Source organism: Neopsephotus bourkii, unplaced genomic scaffold (genome assembly GCF_033783945.1).
Source record: "Neopsephotus bourkii isolate Nb327-2 ecotype Australia unplaced genomic scaffold, CSIRO-AGI_Nbou_v1 NB_1508, whole genome shotgun sequence".
In the NCBI taxonomy this organism is placed as follows: Eukaryota; Metazoa; Chordata; class Aves; order Psittaciformes; family Psittacidae; genus Neopsephotus; species Neopsephotus bourkii.
The window spans coordinates 3517616-3535733 of NW_026901984.1; the positions used below are offsets into that span (position 1 = coordinate 3517616).

Genomic DNA, 18118 nt, shown 5'->3' on the forward strand with positions numbered 1-18118 from the left:
TGTACAGCATTAACTGGTCTTACCGAGTATGTAGGCATGCATCTTGCTGTGACTGTTCAGAAGAATCTCTCTCTCTCTCTCTCATACAGGGTACTGTATAGCAGTAATTTCTGTATATAGAACATTCACCCTGAGGCAGTTAACATTAGTTAAAAGAGTTTGAGGAACCCTGAAAGATGATTAAAGGTGTATAGTCAGGGAGAATTAAGGCTGTGCCCCAAGGCTGTGGCTGTGACCCTCCTTTTTATATACCTACTGATTTAGCTTTCTATGGTCATATATTACCATGTTTACAAAATTATTTATACCATTTCGGTTAGAACATTCAGTAAGTAATGTTGCTATACTTCAGCACTGTGCCTCTAGGGAAGGCACTGAGTAGGTGTTTTCCTACCGTGCTAGTTACTAGTGTTGCTAAAATTTATCATGTTCAACGAGGAGCATGACTGGAATTCAGTCACCTTATTTTTATAGAAAAGTACCAAAAGTGTTATTTCTTGATGAAATTTATTAAAAGAGCTAGTGAATTAGAAAGGTTCTTACTTTTTATCATTATGAAAACCAAGTTTGAACATCTCAGGCAGACATTTCTTTAAGTTCACATTACTAGAGGGTAAAAAGAGGGGGAGTCAATACAAGTGTTCTGACCTCAAGTGGAAGCTTGTGTTCTGTGAGAAAAACCTGGTGGTAACCAAGAGTGGCAGAAATTACCTGTGTGTTTCACTCAGGGTTGTAAAAGCACTGTCTTAAATAAAACTTGTGCATATTTACTGCTCTGTTGCTACCTACCAATCACTGTCACTCAATGCAAATTGCTTTGGGACAGCTTCTGATCATGAAAATAATAAACTGGTGGCACCTTGTTCCAGTGTAAGGTATTATGAAATACTGCGGTTTTTTACTTAGGGTGTATGTTTGAATACTAATAACTTTGCATTTCTTTTGGCAGTATGGAATGCTACTGTATCAGAATTACAGAATTCCCCAGCAGAGAAAAGCCATGCTTCCACACTTTTCCACTCCAGTAGTAAGTAATGACCTTCATTTACGTCATTAATGTATGATGTTGGAAAAGATACATTTGCTTTTGCATTTTAAAAGTGGAAAATTTTATGCTAAGAAACGTAAATTCAGCATTGTGTAGCAAATCAATGTAAAGTTCACATTTCGCGTGAGTACAGTTTATGTGGTTGGCTCTCCATTATCTTAGGCGTACATGATCCACATGATTGAAAAATCTTGGATACGTCAGGCACTTTGAGATGTACAGTACGGAGACATCTGGCTGTCTGCAGAAGCCAGCTTAGGTCTGGCAAAACTAACACGTGAATTTCCTAAAATATCTTGGGCCAAGAGCTGACTTGTTAGCTATCTAAAAGTGAAGATCCTGTATTTGTATCCCAACTGGCCCTGAAAATAACTGGAGTATGCTAATAGGGCAAGTGGGCAACTTGAGCAATACAGATTTTATTCTCAGCCTTTCAGTCAACCCTCTCCCTCCCCTACGGCCTAAAGAGAAAAAATGTCTATTTTTGTGTCTGCAAATCTTTTGGAAGGGATTAAAAAATGAGATGTATTTTCTGTGCTGTTGAGGGATATCTTTGGACAGTCTTCTGAAACAAAACATTTTGAAATGAAACTCTCAAGCTGGATTTTTTCTTTCCCTGTTTTTTGAAACAAGTGAAAATTCCTTTTCAGAGAAGTGTATCTGAAAACTCACTAGTAGCAATGGATTTTTCGGGGCAAATAGGAAGAGTTATTGAAAATCCTGCTGAAGCACAGAGTGCTGCCTTGGAAGAAGGACATGCTTGGAGGGTAGCTATCTTCTCTTCTTTTCTATTTTTATAATTAGTAAGTGTCTGTTGAGAGCCAAAACACAGAGTGTGCTATGATGTTAGTGCAGTGCTGGTCACAGTATAGCTTAGCTCCGACCTGAAGCAATCACACTGCAAGCATGCAGATCTGAAAGTCAATATCCATCTTTAGCAAAACTGTCACATTCACAACAACCTTCTACCACTGCTTCTCTGTCCCCCTAGTGTCCAGAGGAAAGTTGAGGGGGAAAGCAGACCCACCAGAACTTTACTGCCAGTTTGCAAAACCAGTCTCTGAGGAGGAATATGTCAAATTAAATGCTTCCCCACATGGAAGAGGCTGGGGCTCTGACTAATGGCTTGCTCCCAGTAAGTTTAATTGCAGAATATACAAGAGGCAGGACCTCTTGCAATTGAAAACTGATGTAACTTGTTTATAGTGTCTTGTGGACAGACAGCTGCAGTACAAGTTTTCCCACATGCTCGTCTCTTAGGGAATAGGAATCATTACTGAAGCATTAGCTGGTGCTTTATGTACGGGAGGGAAATACTGCTTGATTTACTGAGTGCCTGGTGTTTTGCCTGAGCAGAAACATACCAGAATTTTCTTTTTTCTTTTTTTTCCTTTTTCTTTTTTTTTTTCTTTCCTTTTTATATTTTTAGATACTGAGCTTTCATCATTAACATCTGGCTTGTGTTTTAAGCCAACTGAAATGAGCTGCTGCTTGTAGATTAGCCCCCTTCAAAGTTGCATTTCTTTTTTTCATCCTTGCATTAAACTTGCCCAGCCCCCAGTTTCCTGTAAATTAAATCTGTATTGCATGTGCACTAATTCTCTTCTGTTGAGGCTTTAGTGTGGATTTAACGGTAATTCATTTTCTCTGTAGAAACGTAGCACAAGAATGAACATCTTGGGTAGCCAAAGTCCACTCCATCCTTCCACATTGAGTACAGGTAAATTCTGCTGGTTTGTAAGCATAGTATCAGAGGCTTCTGTGGGTAAATAAGAGTTACATTTCATATAGGGACGTATGAACTGGGGGACTGCACATACTTAGTACAGTCATGGAGTACTAATGCCTCAGTGTCAAATACAGTGTTTATGTTTATCAGTAGCTTCTGTGTCATTACCAGTAGAAGGAATTTGTTTGCCTTTGAAGGTGCATTCAAACTTTTCTTCAATATTAATCTTTTGAAACTCATTTTATAAAACATAGAGACTCCATAAATGTTTCCATTTAAAACAATCCAGAAGTCAATCCTTTGGTTTAGTCCAGGAAAGGCAATGAGTGACCTGTTAATCTTTTTAAGAGTAAAAATGAGTCTTCAAAATAGTATATATTCCATAATAACTCAGTAATGTAAAATGGAGGCCTGTGAGTTCTGAGCATCTCTTTGAAATTGTAAGTTTCTTAACAAGAAATTGCATATTAATATCTTGGAGAGTTTAGAGGAAAGATATACTCTGTTTCTAGTCTATGTTTCTATTCACAACCATTTGAAAAACAACAAAACAAAATCCATAAAAATACTGGTGGGTAACTCCACCCTTGAAAGCACAAGCTAAAGTGCTTTTTATTATTTGAGAGATAGACTTGGTTTTAACAGGTTAGCTTATACGTTGTATTCTAAGAATTGTGTAGTCCAACATTTTCAAGAAGCTATGAAAAGGCTGTATTATAATGAGACATTTCTCTCGCTAACCTAATCGTACATCTGCAAATTACAAGATACATGGAGATAATGCCTCTCTATTTTATACATTAAGTAGATGCAACAGCTGGTGCATTTTTCCCATATTGATTCATTTCTTATGTAGAATGATGAAAGACGTTTTATATGATGTAACAAAACTATACCCACTTTTAAAATGTTGACATAATCAGTGTGTGGAATAAACTGTTGCACATTACTGGTTTTAACCATCCTCTCATTCCCTCTTTTCCCTCTCGCCTCCAGTTATTCATAGGACACAGCACTGGTTTCACGGCAGAATCTCCAGAGAAGAATCTCACAGGATCATTAAGCAGCAAGGGCTTGTAGATGGGTAGGTATTCCTGTTGCTTAGTATTTATGATCTGATGCTAGGCATTCTAGACAGGAACACAGCTCCTGCTGTAGGGGTTTAAGAGGTATGTAAGTACTTCTGAATAACCCAGTTCTTGTGTAGTCCTATTGTAACCTGCCTGGATTTCAAAAAGTCAGAGTATGGGTTTGCAGGAGTAAGTTCTAACTCTTACTTTGAAAAAGAAAATATTAAGGATACACTTAAACTTTTTTTATTTTTTTCCAACAGAAGCAATCAAGTTTTGGAAAAAGTTAGAATTGGAAAGTAATTCATTCCTGTAATCTGCATTGAGGACCTATTTTTCAGGCAAAGCTGTACCTAGCTATTTGCCCACAAATTTATGATCAGCCATTTGTGCTCTTTTGCATTATCCAGAGCAGTTCATGATGGATTTCTCACTATTTGTTTATGTTCTAGAGCAAGGAAATGAAGGTACCTGTTCCAGCACTGTCTTAAAATGTCTGCAAGCGAGATTTCAGTATCTTCTGAGCATCTGTTTTCCTTACTTATACATAGTTACAGTTATTGAAGGGAAGCTGCTTAAACTGCATTCAGCAGTTCTTAATTTGTGGGATGGGAAGAGCATGAGATCATGGTAGCCTTTAGTTCACTAACGTCACTGCTGTCAGGGTTAAGGTAGAAAATTCAATGTTGGCTTCTCAGGAGACCGTTAAGTTCAGTCCTTTCTTTGGCATTTTTTGATTCAGGAGCATCACTAATCTTTGTGAAGAGTGACATACATTAGAGAAATAGAAATTGCTATTGCATATACATATTCATCAAGCAGTGATTTTTAATTGTTTTGGGTTTTTTGTTGGGCTAAGGATATTGGGTTTTAGCTTAGCAGGTCAGAGAAAAAAGGCTAAGAAAACAAAGGAGCACTGCTGGCTTGTTGGATTTCTCGTTCTCTTCACACTGCAGATCTTTATGATGTTGGGCTCATTTTGACTTGTTGCCTTAGGAATCTAGCTGCCTGTCTTTCTTAGGGTTTTCATAAATAGGTTAATGTCTCTGAGGTAGTGTAAGACAGCTTACTGACTGTACAGTATGAAGACTGGTTAGTTTGGCTGTAGCGATGTCAGTGGCAAAAGGAGCCATGTTATCTGTGTGCTCTGAGATCTAAGGATCATGGTTTGCAGGACAGAAGACTCTTCCCTGTGTTTTCCTGCTCCATGTGTTCTTGAACAAAGGAGGTAGAAAGTTAACAGTCTTCTCATGGCTCTTGTAAGATGTTCTGCGATATATGCAGGCAGCTGATAGTGCTATCATTTGACTGTCTCTGGATACTATTGTTGTGGATGTATCTATCTTAGTAGTCATTGTTTATGTGGACAACCTTTTGCTTGCCAGAGGTTGAGTAAACACTTGCAGGATCAGTTGTGCTGAACTTTTTTTGGTCACCAGCTTATGCTACCATGCATTATGAAATGGCTAGATGAAAGATAATTTAGAGATACTTGCGTGAATGCTGTAACCACAGGGCAGGTAAGATCCATCTCACTGAGATGGATCCTAATTTGTAAAGTCTTTGGTCCCTTTTCCACACATCTGGTCTTGCTAGGATGAAAAAGGAATGTTCAAATATCAGGAGTGGTTTCCGGTGGTGGCAAGACATGCCTGTCTCTGTGACCCTGGTTATGATGGTGCATTTTTGTGGTATTGACATTTCTCAATCAGTTCTGAGGAGCTGGAGGAAGTTCTTTGGGTTCATAAGACTACAAGCAGCTCTTGCAGCTCAGCCTTGGAAGAGTGTGTTCCTGGCTTAGTGGTTAGCAATTAAGAGGGCTTGAGGCCTGCCCCAGTACTGTGCTTGGCAGTGTCACAAATCCACTAGTGATTAGCACTGTAAGCCTTATGCCAAAGGTATATTCTTGTTTCCTCGGGCGTGGAGAGGTTCTCCTTCTTTAGTTCATAAATGGCAAGGGGAGGAAACATTTTTTACTAGATTTTTTTTCTCTTCCAAGTAGGTATTTGAGTTAGGACTTGGTTTTGTGGGTCAGCTTAAAAGTGACAGTTACATAGTGTACGATGTTGCTAGCAATACTCCTAAAGTGTATTATTTTCCAGTGATGCTGAGAGAAAAATCCTGTGAGTGTTTTAGGGGAAAAATCTGTGTGTGTTTTCCACATCTTGATAATGCGGGTGCTAGTTAACTGTTGTTTTAAGAAAGTACTGAGCTATTCCTGTGCAACTGCAGTTATTTAACTTAAAGTAATTTTGCTAAGACTGGATTTCTGTAAACTGATGCAAAATACCATTTGTGCAGAAATCCATGTTTGCTTTGGAGTTAAATGAAAACACTTTTCTTCATGAGAGTACATATCAGTAACGGAAAGCTCAGTTAAAGAGACCCTTTTGAAAAGCCTCATACATTCATAGGGGAAGAACTACTGATGTGTCTTTCCCTTCTTGTTGTCTTCATCTGTTACTTGGCATAGCCATGGTATAAAAACTGAAGGCAAATTGCCCATTATGGAAACACCAAAGAAGAGTTAGGCAATAGCACAAAATGACATAGTATTTTTGATTATTTATGAAGAAATGGATTGTGGTATTCAGCATGTACTTAAAAATGTTCTCTCCTAGACTATTTCTTCTCCGGGACAGCCAAAGCAATCCAAAGGCATTTGTACTTACACTGTGCCATCATCAAAAAATAAAGCATTTTCAGATCTTGCCGGTAAGTAGATTGTTTTTGATACTGATCACAAAAAAAAGAAATTTTACATCTTGAAGCTTTGCCAGCATCTGAAGAGAACCTCTTATTAATTGCTGATGTAATTAACCGTGATGTTTCCATTAGCAAGTATATTAGCAAGTATTCTTTCGAATTGTCAAATGTCTGATTAAAATTCTTTGTTAACATTGCCTGGAAAACTACTGTAAGTCACTGAGGTATAGAAGTAATGCACAGAACTTGTTCTCTGTGACTGACAGCAACATCAGCGGCAGTTGTCTCCCTGTCACTTAGGCAAATGTTGAATAACTCAGGGAAACTTTAAAAAGTTTTATTCTGGAGGTTATCCAATAACGTTGAGCTTAAAATAGCATTACACTGAGATGTCAAGAACCTATGTGATTTTTATCTTGATCAAGAGCAGCATAAGAAGTTTAAGATCATGTAACCTCTTTATTGGTCCAAACCCTCTTCCCTTGCTTTGCCTGCCAATTTTACAAACTGCTAACAAATACTTTGGGAGTATTTTTGTTTATGTAGTGAAGAACAGTGCTGTCTCTATGACTTTCAATTACTCTGCTTTCACTTTCATAAACAAAACATTTCAAGTTGAGTTAACGAGTGTTCTTTTCTAGTGCTGTGCCTGGTTTCTCAAAGATCTCTGGGTGATAGGTTTCTGGGCAGTGCCCATCATTTATTTTATGTCACATGCTTGTACTCTTATGTTTTGCCATGCATGCATCTCTTCAGGTGCAGTCTAACTTGAAAAGGATGTTTTATTTCCCCAGTGTGAAGATGATGGACAGATATTTTTCAGCCTGGATGATGGGAACACCAAATTCAGTGATCTAATCCAGCTTGTTGAATTCTATCAACTAAACAAAGGAGTCTTGCCCTGCAAACTCAAACACCACTGCATTCGAGTGGCCTTATGACCTCAAATCTGACTCTTACTGAAGACTGGATTTGCTAGAAGAGTAATTGTAAGAGAACGTTGACACTGGGGAATTGGCAGATTTGTAAGTTGGTTAAAATAAATAAAAATATTATGCACCTTGGGACTCTGAAAGGGATGGATTCGACAGGTGCCAACAGACCAAGATTGCTGGTTTGTCTAACACCTAAGAGTGATTGCTGCTGAGTGTCCCAGCATCCCAAAAATGGGGGGAGGGTATGTAAAACAATGAGTAAATTTGAAACCGAACTGGAAACTATTCTGGCTGGGCCACTTAACAGGAACAAGTGTGAAGAGAAATCTTTGAAAGAACTCTTGCCCTGGAATAATCTTGACAATTAAGACTAGTGTGTTTACTTTTTGTATTGATCACTTTTTTTGCACTCCTACTTTGTTTCGGATATTGTATGCAGCCTATATTAGGAGCTGATGTGGCTTTTAAAATTCATGCAGGAGTTGGGTATTAATCTGCACCCTAAAATGTATGGAATGCTTCAGCCTAAAAGAATCTAGAAGAGAATCAAGAAGTGTGTGTGTGTGTGCGCGTGCGCATGTGTCTCAAAACTTCTCTGGAGACCTGAGGTTCGATGATCTGCAGATGTCTTTGAAGAAGCAATGAGGATACAATTCTAAAAGAACATACCACCATATACGTACTCTTAAAACTGTTGACTTGTAGCATTATGGCTGTAGTATGTTGATGGCATATTAGTGGCATCCAGTCATGCAAAGACTGTATTAGATTCTATGCACAAATTTTTATTATTGAAGTTGGTGGTTTGTTTTTTACAGCCTTTTGACTGTTTTCCTGAGGAACCTTACTGTTACTAAATAGAATAGGACTGAATGACTACACTTGTATTTGAAACCACCATTTTTTTTGTGAGAAGATTCTTCTGCAGGTAGTCTTAGTATGACAAAATAAAAAGACAAAAAAAAAACAACAAAAAAAATCAAACCAGTGTTTTTAGCTTTATGGCTCCTTGAATTTTCAGACTGTTTCAAAGAGCTCTTTCCATATAGTAAAGCTACAGTGACACAAAGCTTTCCTGGGGAATAGGGCATAAAAAGAACTGTACCCCTTCTGCTTTCTGTAGGGCCATGAAAGTTTACATGCTGAAAAAGAACTTACTGGGAATGGAAAACACATTTGATTGTAAACTAGCTGCTGGCAGTATCATCCATTGAGGTAACTGGTGATCTCTGTGTCATACACACTAAGGCATGCCAGTACAAGCATGTATCCTGCTCTGGTGCTGGTTTGTCATCAGAACTACTTTATTGTTAATGTTTAAATCAGTTATTTAATGTTTACACAGTAACACTTTCTGATGATAAATCAGTATTAGACACCACGATCCTCCATTTGCAGATATCATTCTTCCAGCAATATGGCTGGTGCAGGAACCGTTACTGAATTAAGTTCCCAGTGCTTCCTGCAGTTAGCCATGGCAAGAAGTACTCCACCCTGGGAACCTGCAGAGTGCAGTGCAGAACGGAGCATTCTTGAGATGGGAAATGATTTACGCAGGCTAGTTCATCCTTACTAATATTTGCCACTGGGTTTGAAATCCTAGCCATCTGAAAGGGTAAAGAAATAAAACCAATTCTACACCTTTAGGTCTTCATGTAGTGTTGAGAATAGCTTAAGACAAACCATAACCTGCCTGAGTCGTCCATATCAGCTTATAACTATGTCAATGGTATAGAAACACTGTATTTTAGTTTACAAAACACATTTAGTATTTTTTTCCATCTTATGTCTACATACTAAAAATGAAGAAACTTGATTTTGTTTTTAGTAGAAACCTTTTTTTGGGTTTTTTTTGTTTGTTTGTTTGTTTGTTTTGTTTTAATTGTACATAGTGAAATGAGTGTTTCTGCTTTCTAGACAATGTATTTTAAAACCTTGAAATTAAGCTAACTTAAGTCTGACTTCACTTTGCATGCTTCTATTTGGCCCCTATTAGGAAAAAAAGATACTTGTATTGACTACATTACCAGTTTAATAAGACCATTTATGCTGTAGTTTTAAGTTTTTCTGTTTACATAGCTTAGTGACAACCATGCATTTTTCCCAGTAGGCGGATAGTATTTGCAGTGTTTCATATTTATAAAATAAAAACCTTGCATCTTATTTAAATTGAGAATAAAAGTTTGACTATGAATCATGATTTTTGTATGTAGATGGTTGACTTAGTATTTTGTACTTTTCCCAGCTAAAGTGAGCTGTTTTGAGAAAGTGACCACCTTCAAAGTGGCAACAATCTTACTTAAGCAGATCACTGCTTTGTCTTCTTTCTGCTGGAAAACAGTCAATGCCACCTTAGTTTTCCAACAGATTCAGCTGGCTTTCAGCTCAGAATACCAAGGACTGAAGGACATTTGACTCTTATTTTTGTATTTAAATGACATGAATGTAAAGGGGATGCTCAGGGTTGTTTTGGAGCCTGTTGAATTTTTATCTTTTTGCCTGTGATTTTATTTTCTAAATAAATACTTCATGTAGCAATCTTGAATATGTTGAGAAGGAAAATGCCAAACCATTTTGGTAATGGGGTTCCTAGTTAAGTTATGTTACGATAGGTGTTAAAGTACAAAAAACTTTTTATTTGTTAATTAATCTTGAAGAAACACGTGCCTCAGTTTAGATGTTTTGTCTTATCTTTTCTGCACTAAATACCTGACAGTTTGACCAATCAATGCACCTTTCCAGTGGCAAGACTTGCTTATCGTAAATTATATTGTCACAATGCAAGATTTAGTGACTGTAAAATGGAATAAAGTTTAAAGTTTCAGGGAATGCAAAAGGTATTAACTTAAGAGACAAAACCTTTATTCAATATGCTTTGCTTCATACTGTAAATAGCTTTTTGGCTTGTGAACCTAATTGTAATCTTTCAGGTATTTTTGTACAAATAAGGGACTGATATTCTGTTTCTTGTAATTAGAAATAAACGTTAATACAATGCTATTCATTTTATATTGGAATGAATGTCATCTTTTGGTTGTACCTGCACATGATGTATGTCGTGGTTTAAGCCCAGCCGGCAGTCCAGAACCATGCAGCTGCTCGCTCACTCCCACCCTTCCTCCCCCCCCCCCTACCGGAGGGATGGGGAGGAGAATGGGAAGAATGTAACTCCCACAGGTTGAGATAAGAGCAGTCCAGTAACTAAGGTATAACACAAACCACTGCTGCTACCACCAATAATAATAATGATAAGGGAAATAATAAGGGGAGAGAATACAACCGCTCACCACTCACCAACCGATACCCAGCCCAATCAAGCAGTGATCTAGCCCTTCCAGGTAACTGTCCCCAGTTTATATTGTGAGCATAACATGCTGTGGTATGGAATACCTCTTTGGCTAGTTTGGGTCAGGTGTCCTGTCTCTGCTTCCTCCCGGCTTCCCCTCTTCCCTGCAGAGCATGAGGCTCAGAAAGTCCTTGGTCAGAGTAAACGTTACTGAGCAACAACTAAAAACATCAGTGTTATCAGTTCTGCTCCCAGGCTGAAAGTCAAAAACCACAGCACTGCACCAACTACTAAGAAGGAGAAGAATGACTGCTACTGCTGAACCCAGGACATGTACCTTTTCCCTTGATTATGGTTTGTTTGGGGTGGGCTATATTAAACAGCCTGTAAGAAGATTTAAGAGGAAAACAGAACTCTCAAGATATCTTTATTCTGGCTGTTCTGTCTCATGATTTTGGTAAGGACAGACTGTCCTTTATTTAAAGAACTTGATCACTCTTTTTGTTTGAGGAAAACTACTGGGGGTATTCTGTTACAATATTTACAGTATTCATTTGAGTTTACTAGAGTCAAATCAGGAAATACACCATGAGCATCTTTGGGGGCATATAACAAAGCTATAACTCACTGAATGTATACACTGCAAACAGTACTTCATTGGCCTAATAGCTATTGTATCAGAAAGCTTATCAATAGTACTTTCTGAAAGCAATTATTTACCCTCATAATCCTTGTATTCAAGTGGTTCATCAGCATTTGGCTGGAAAAGCACATCTGCACAGAATATCTTCTTGCTTACACAAGTCATTTGGGGTGTTGGGGGGAGATTGGTGTTTCTTCTAGCAGATAGAATAATAGAAGGCTGGAAATGTTTCACTTTTTTTATTGGACCAAATCCTTTCCCATTTCTGCCTTGCTTAAGCCATAGAAGATCTCAAACTCATTCCACTTCAAGCCTTAGTCACACTCTGGCTTCTGCATGCTATGTCTTCATGCAAGTTTGTATTGCACTAGGGCATGGGTTACACGTTAGCAGTATCAAACTCAGCACGTAAAGGCACAGTACTTCGGGGTTTTGATATTCCCATTTTTTTTTCTATCTGGAGATGCACATTGAAGTGCTTAAGAGTTCACTGTCCTGCGTGCAGCAACTTACTCTTTCACTGAGTTTGAAACAAAGGGGACTGCTTGCTTGCAAAAAGTTTGAAGAGGCCTGTTTCTTGCTTAGCTAAAGGCAGCTGTGCTAACACTGTAACTGGCTCCCTCTGTAATCATTAAAAGTCAAGGACTATAATTCTACCCAAAACTGTAAAAAAACAAAAGTAAAACAACCCCAGAACAACACACACACACACACACGCCCCTTACTTTATTGTATCTATTATGTTTGGAATAGACAAAAAGACAGCATGAAAAAAAAGCAGCACAGCAAAAATGTCAATAGTCATGCACAGTGGCAGGTCAGTATTGTGTGCCTTTTTGTCCAAACTGCCCCCAGCTGTGGCAAGTGCAAAATGATACCTGTGAAATCTGGTATTAACAGGCACTAATAGCAGGTACCTCCTGGTCTATCAGAACATCACCAGTACAAAATTAGCCTTGGTCAGAAATGGGTATTATGGTGCAGGTTTGAATTAACTGCCTGATGGGAGGCTTGTGTTGCTTTTACATTAGTCATAGAACAATAGACATTATCAGACTTCTGATCCCACATGCAGCCTTCTGCCATGAAGTTCATCTGGCAAAACAGCTTAAATGCATTTAAAGCTATGAGTAAATTTGTATCAGACTAGTGTTCTGCAGCAGGTGCTGCAGCATTTACCCCTGATACACAGGACGCTAAAGTTAGGTATATTTTAACACCAAATTGCTGCTTCAGCCTGTACCCACAAAACCAGATATAAAAAACCTGACCAGATGAGCCATTTCCCTTCAAGTAATTCTAACTTTAGGTGACTTTGGGTTTATGTCACTGCTAATTTAGTGACGCTTTAATCTGGTTTGTTAATGTCCGGCTTGTATACTGCTTTGTGTCTTGGGCATTGTTTGTCTAATGTCTTTGAAACTTCAGTAACAATATCAGCAGATGGAGAAAAGAGATTTCTTCCTTTGAAATATCCACATTGCCTTAATTTCAGTTTCTTCTGCATCCTAAATCTTATGTTCTCCTTCCTTAACTTGGAGAACAATTTAATTAGTATTTGAAAACCTAATAATAACCACAACTATGTCCAAGAGCTATATGATTTTCATTAGATATTGTGATTAGTCACATCTGAGGCTTCAAAATAAATTTGTTTGTGTAACACTCACAGTGCACACTCCTAGCCTGGAGACATTCTGCTGTAATTGCTCATCATTTTGCACATATACTAGCAGATCTTTTAACAAGAAAGATCAGTTCATCACAAGACACTGAGCTGTGATTAACAGGGTCTTACGACACTTGTTGGTTACCCAGGTTTGTATGCTTTACTGTAATCAGGTGGTTTCCATCTGTTGGCTGCAAGATTCTGGTGCCATAACTGGGGAGCAGGAAGGTGAATTTATAAACACAGCTGCCAGCTCTGAGTAGAAGTACAGCCTGGCTTTATGCTCCCTGAAGCTCAACTCAGCTGCAGAGATGAAACTCTTCTTGCTCAGAAGAGCTAGACTGGGAAGGAAATGGAACAGAGAAAGGAATTACTCTTCAGCAGTATTGTCCAAGTGATGGTTTAGATATGACTAGGAACAGAGTGAAGACAGTGGTGTGATGCTTTAGTGCTGCTCGCCCGTCCCATAGAGTCAGTTTCCCTCCTCTTCCCTCACAGTTGTGAAGACACTTCTATGTAAAGCCTTCCATTTTATCTGCCTTGTGAAACACATTCTCCAGAGGTGTAAGGATTGGTATTTTGTGATATCAAGCAGAGAAACAGCTATGGAATTGGTGTTCTCTACAACCTGCCAAAACAGTCTGTTCAACTGCCATCAAGAAAAAAGGAAGGTAGAAGTATGCCAACAATGGTAACAATGTTTAAAGCAAATGGCTAAGCTCAGTACTGAAAAGGTACAATTTCATAGCCCCACAAAGAATGCTAGATGCATCCTATATTCACATACTTTAGTTATACCTTTCAGTATTTGATTTCCTCCATAATACATCTCTTTGCTGCTGAACTTCTGCAGGATATTCACGTGCTCTGCATGACTCTTGGCAATTCTTTGTTTTCAGGTTACTGTAGTACTCTCAGAATCAGGTCCAAAGACAGAAACAAATACAGAAATGAGGCAAGCTGTGAGGATTAGAGCTTCTTGAAAAATTACCCTGCCACACAGCTAGTTATGGAATAAAACAAATTCATAATTACGGAGCTGGTGTGTAGAATAATTAATTAGTTTTTTTTCACTTAAGACTATGTGGCATGTGGAAACAGCTGGTTAAACGAGGGTGAAAATTGCTGAAGGCTTATAAAGGTTGACTCAAACATTTACAGTGAATTGCTGGAACAAGGATTTGGCCTGCTTTAGATACCAGAGCACTTCAGAGAAGACAGTGTGCCTGAGAAAGCATTGACCCTCCTGCTTGTTTGCACACCTTCATGAACAAAACCCTAGAGGCTACTGTCCTTGAAAGGAACAGGAACTCCTACAACAGGAGCAGAAAGGGAAGCTTAGGATGCAGTGAAAATGGAAGAGAAACAAGGAAGAGCAAACAGGATGGTATGACAGTTCAGCCAACTAGAAAGCATAGACTGAGGGTAGTATAATGGACTTATAGAAAAATATAAGCATCTGAGCAGAATACAAAACATTTAATTACAATCTCTTCCAATCAAAACACTGCAGGCCATCACCTGAAGCATGCAGGGGCAAGTGTTCAGGAAAGCCAGAAATACTTCTTCATAGGCTGCTTCTTGTAAGCAGCCTGTAAGCGTTCTCCAACACGAAATGTACCACGTGGCAAAAGTTCACATAGGTCCACAAAGGGCTTAACCATCATGATACAGAAAACTCAGCGGATGAACACTGACTACAGAAATACCATCTTTCCCTCTGGAAGTCCACAGAACACGTTATCCAGTGCCAGCAGCAGTCTTCAGGGGAAGAATCATTACTTGACAGACCATGTTTGTACTCTTCTTTCCCTACGCATCTACTGGTAAGTATTAAGACAAGAGCTAGAGAGTTTTTATACTTGATCCAGTACCCGTGTCCACATGTTGGCCGTACAGAAACAACTGGAGCTAGCACTAACAGATGAGGAAAGCCCAAGAAAGCAGGCTCCTTTTGACTGAATTAAGGCTGCCCTTGGAGAAACACCCATGTAAGCACTGAATCTGCTCTCTACCACCCACAAGGTGATGCCTCCAGGGTCTGTGACAGCTGTGTCCCCCCGCACAAGCCTGCCACTGGCAGGGTTTGCTGGAGGTGCTGCCTGGTTCACAGCAGAACAGAGCCTGTCAGGACCTGGAGCTGTACAAGGGTAGTGTCCAGCTTCATTCAGCCCCAAAACAGGGTAATAAATGACACGGACTGAGCTGAGCTTATGCCTAGCACTAAACTGGGAATAGATGCTGCTCACATGCAAGTCAGAAGCAGGTATCCTAAAAGTTGTGCATAAATGGGTATCTCAAAGCTTTTTTGTACAGGGATGCACAGGGGTGTGTTGAGAAGTCTTTTCTCAGGTAAAATGCAACATTTCTGCCCCTGTGTGAGAATTGAGGAACAGAAAGGGGTTTGCAACTGCTGAAGCCCAGTGTTTTTTTCTCACTGGACACTCTGGCAGAGCAGCAGGGAGAGTTGGGTGTACCAGGGCAGGCAGACCAGGCCCTAGGCTCACCAGGGCAGCTGACAAGGCTCTCCCCAGCCACCCACTGCTGGTCAGGCAGGGAGATAATCATAGTATCATAGATCAGTTTGGGTAGGAAGCGACCTTAAAAATCATCTGCCACGGGCAGGGACACTTTCCACTAGACCAGATTGCTCAAAGCCCAGTTCAACCTGGCCTTTAACACTGTCAGGGGTAGAGCAGCCACAACTTCCTTGGGCAACCCATTCCAGTGCCTCACCACCCTCACAGTGAAGAACTTCCTTATATTTAACCCAAGCCAAATTCTAAAAAATATAAATCTAACCTAAATCCAAAGAATGGGAAGAGCAACTCAGCTGCTGGTGTTCATCCCAGTCTGGCCTGTCACAAGCTCAAGTAATGCAGAAAGAGAATCAAAACCAGACAAATCTTAAAAATTCAAAACATAACAAGCTTTTGCTATACATTCTTGTGAGGTTAATCCTGTGTTGTTGTTTAAGCCCAGCTGGCAACCCAGAACCATGCAGCTGCTCACTCATTCCCACCCCTTCCTCCCCCCGTTCACAGAGGGATGGGGAGGAGAATCAAAAGAATGTGATTCCCATGGGCTGAGATAAGAGCAGTCCAGTAACTAAGGTATAACACAAATCACTACTGCTACCACCAATAATAATAATGATAAGGGAAATAACAAGGGAAGAGAATACAACTGCTCACCACCCTCCGAGTGATACCCAGCCAGACCCGAGCAGTGATCTAACCCTTCCAGGTAACTACCCCCAGTTTATATAGCGGGCATGACGTGCTGTGGTATGGAATACCTCTTTGGTCAGTTTGGGTCAGGTGTCCTGTCTCTGCTTCCTCCCAGCTTCCCCTCCTCCCTGGCAGAGCATGAGGCTCTGAAAGTCCTTGGTCAGACTAAACATTACTGAGCAGCAACTAAAAACATAGTGTCTATTGCTAAGTCCACCCCTCAATCATGAGCCCATCTGTATGTTGCATCTCTGCCCTGATGGCCTGAAGTGTCATGGGCCCACCGGGCCAAAAATAATTCACCTTTATGTTGCCAGTCTAAGTCCTTCTAAGTGTTATAAAAATTTAGCATAGAGAGGGTTTTGGTCCAAATTTAATTTATTTACAATTTATTGAGAGGCAATAAGCAAGCAGCACTGGGTGCGCAGGGGAGCCTTCACTCCACCAGCAACACACACCGAGAGTTCAGGGGTACAGTCTCTTATACTCCTCGGTCTTGGGTTTCAGCCAATCCTGTCGTCTCCTTCACCCAAATACTGACGTGATTCTTTTTCATTGTTCTCCTCCTGTTGCTGGGATCTTATCTTTGGGTGATGAAACTTCTTAAAAAGTCATTGTATTCCTTGGCAATACATTAACAGGGAATGTCTGTCACAAGCTTAACCACTATCTTAGCCCCCTCAATTCCATTTCTCATATAGTTACATATCGAATACACAAGTTTCACCTCATCCCCTAACAGAATGTATCCCTTTATTACCTAACCCCCTTAAGGTATTCAAGCAGTTAAACAAAACACCCTCTGTAGTTAGCAAAGCATCTGAGACATTCAAGTAGTTAAACAAAGTACCCCTTAAAGTAACAAAGACTTTGATTGGGAAGGATTATTCCTTTGTTCCTTCTTTTCTTTCATCACTGTATTTACAGGAACTCCCATCTTAATCTGATCATTCCTATACATTCTACACATGATTTTCGATTCCTCCCAAAGTGCAATGATGACAAGGACTCCTAAGTTTCTGACACGAATCATTCCCATATACCTCACATAAGCCATTTCAGTCTTAGCAGATCTATCCACTTGTTGGTTGTTCTGGTGTTCCTCAGTGGCCCAACTCTTGGGTACATGAGCATCTACATGCGTACCTTCACCAACAGTTTCTGCACCCAGGAAGTGATATCTTGCCACAGTGCAACTGCTGGTGCTCATCCCAGTCTGGCCCTGGGGCAGCTCTGGGGAGCCTGCTCCCCAGCAGCACATACTGAAGGGTGGCTGGGCCTAGAAGCCCGCCAGAGTGAGCAGCACACCCAGGACCCAAGAAGCTAGTGACCCATGAGAGGCTCTGAGCCCTTCCAACAGACTGGAGCTTGTGATGGTGAAATCCCATTTTGCTCATTCCCAGTCTTCATTTCTGACTTGTTTAAATCCTGGAGTGAACCAGGACCAAAAAAAAAAGTACCAGTATTCCAAAAGGAAAAGTAAGTTAATGAGTAGCTAAATATGTCTGTGACATGAGCGCAGGCCAGCTGAAGTAAAGCCTGGACTTTGCCTCATTTCACAGCTGAAGGAACCTGGTCTGCCACGACGGTGAACTCCACGTGCAGAGAGCCCCTGTCTCCCTGTTCCACGCCTCCAACAACCCTCCTCCTCCACCGCCTGGGAGGCCAGCCCAAGCCAGGCCAGCCCGGCAGAGGGCGGCCACGGACGGGCCGGGTCGGTGTGGGGGCTCAAGTCGTGCATTACACGCGAGGGTTTTCTCGCTGTGTTTGGTTTGCTTTGTTTTATGGCGGCAGCCGAGCAG

The 18118-nt window shown here is 40.2% G+C and overlaps 1 protein-coding gene across 6 annotated transcripts in view; it reads left to right on the top strand.

Annotated features, from left to right (window-relative positions):
- The window catches only part of GRB10 (growth factor receptor bound protein 10), a 146271-nt gene extending 135774 nt beyond the window's left edge, over positions 1-10497 (top strand). For 5 of the 6 annotated variants that reach the window (XM_061369604.1, XM_061369603.1, XM_061369607.1 and 2 more), the window contains 6 exons: positions 950-1027; positions 1699-1815; positions 2702-2768; positions 3774-3861; positions 6469-6562; positions 7348-10497. In XM_061369604.1, coding sequence (XP_061225588.1) covers positions 950-1027; positions 1699-1815; positions 2702-2768; positions 3774-3861; positions 6469-6562; positions 7348-7494 — 591 coding nt within the window. In that variant the 3' untranslated portion in view covers positions 7495-10497. The remainder of the gene's footprint in view (positions 1-949; positions 1028-1698; positions 1816-2701; positions 2769-3773; positions 3862-6468; positions 6563-7347) is intronic. The other variant, XR_009727877.1, reaches the window with a different exon arrangement.
- Positions 10498-18118: the final 7621 nt, after the last annotated feature.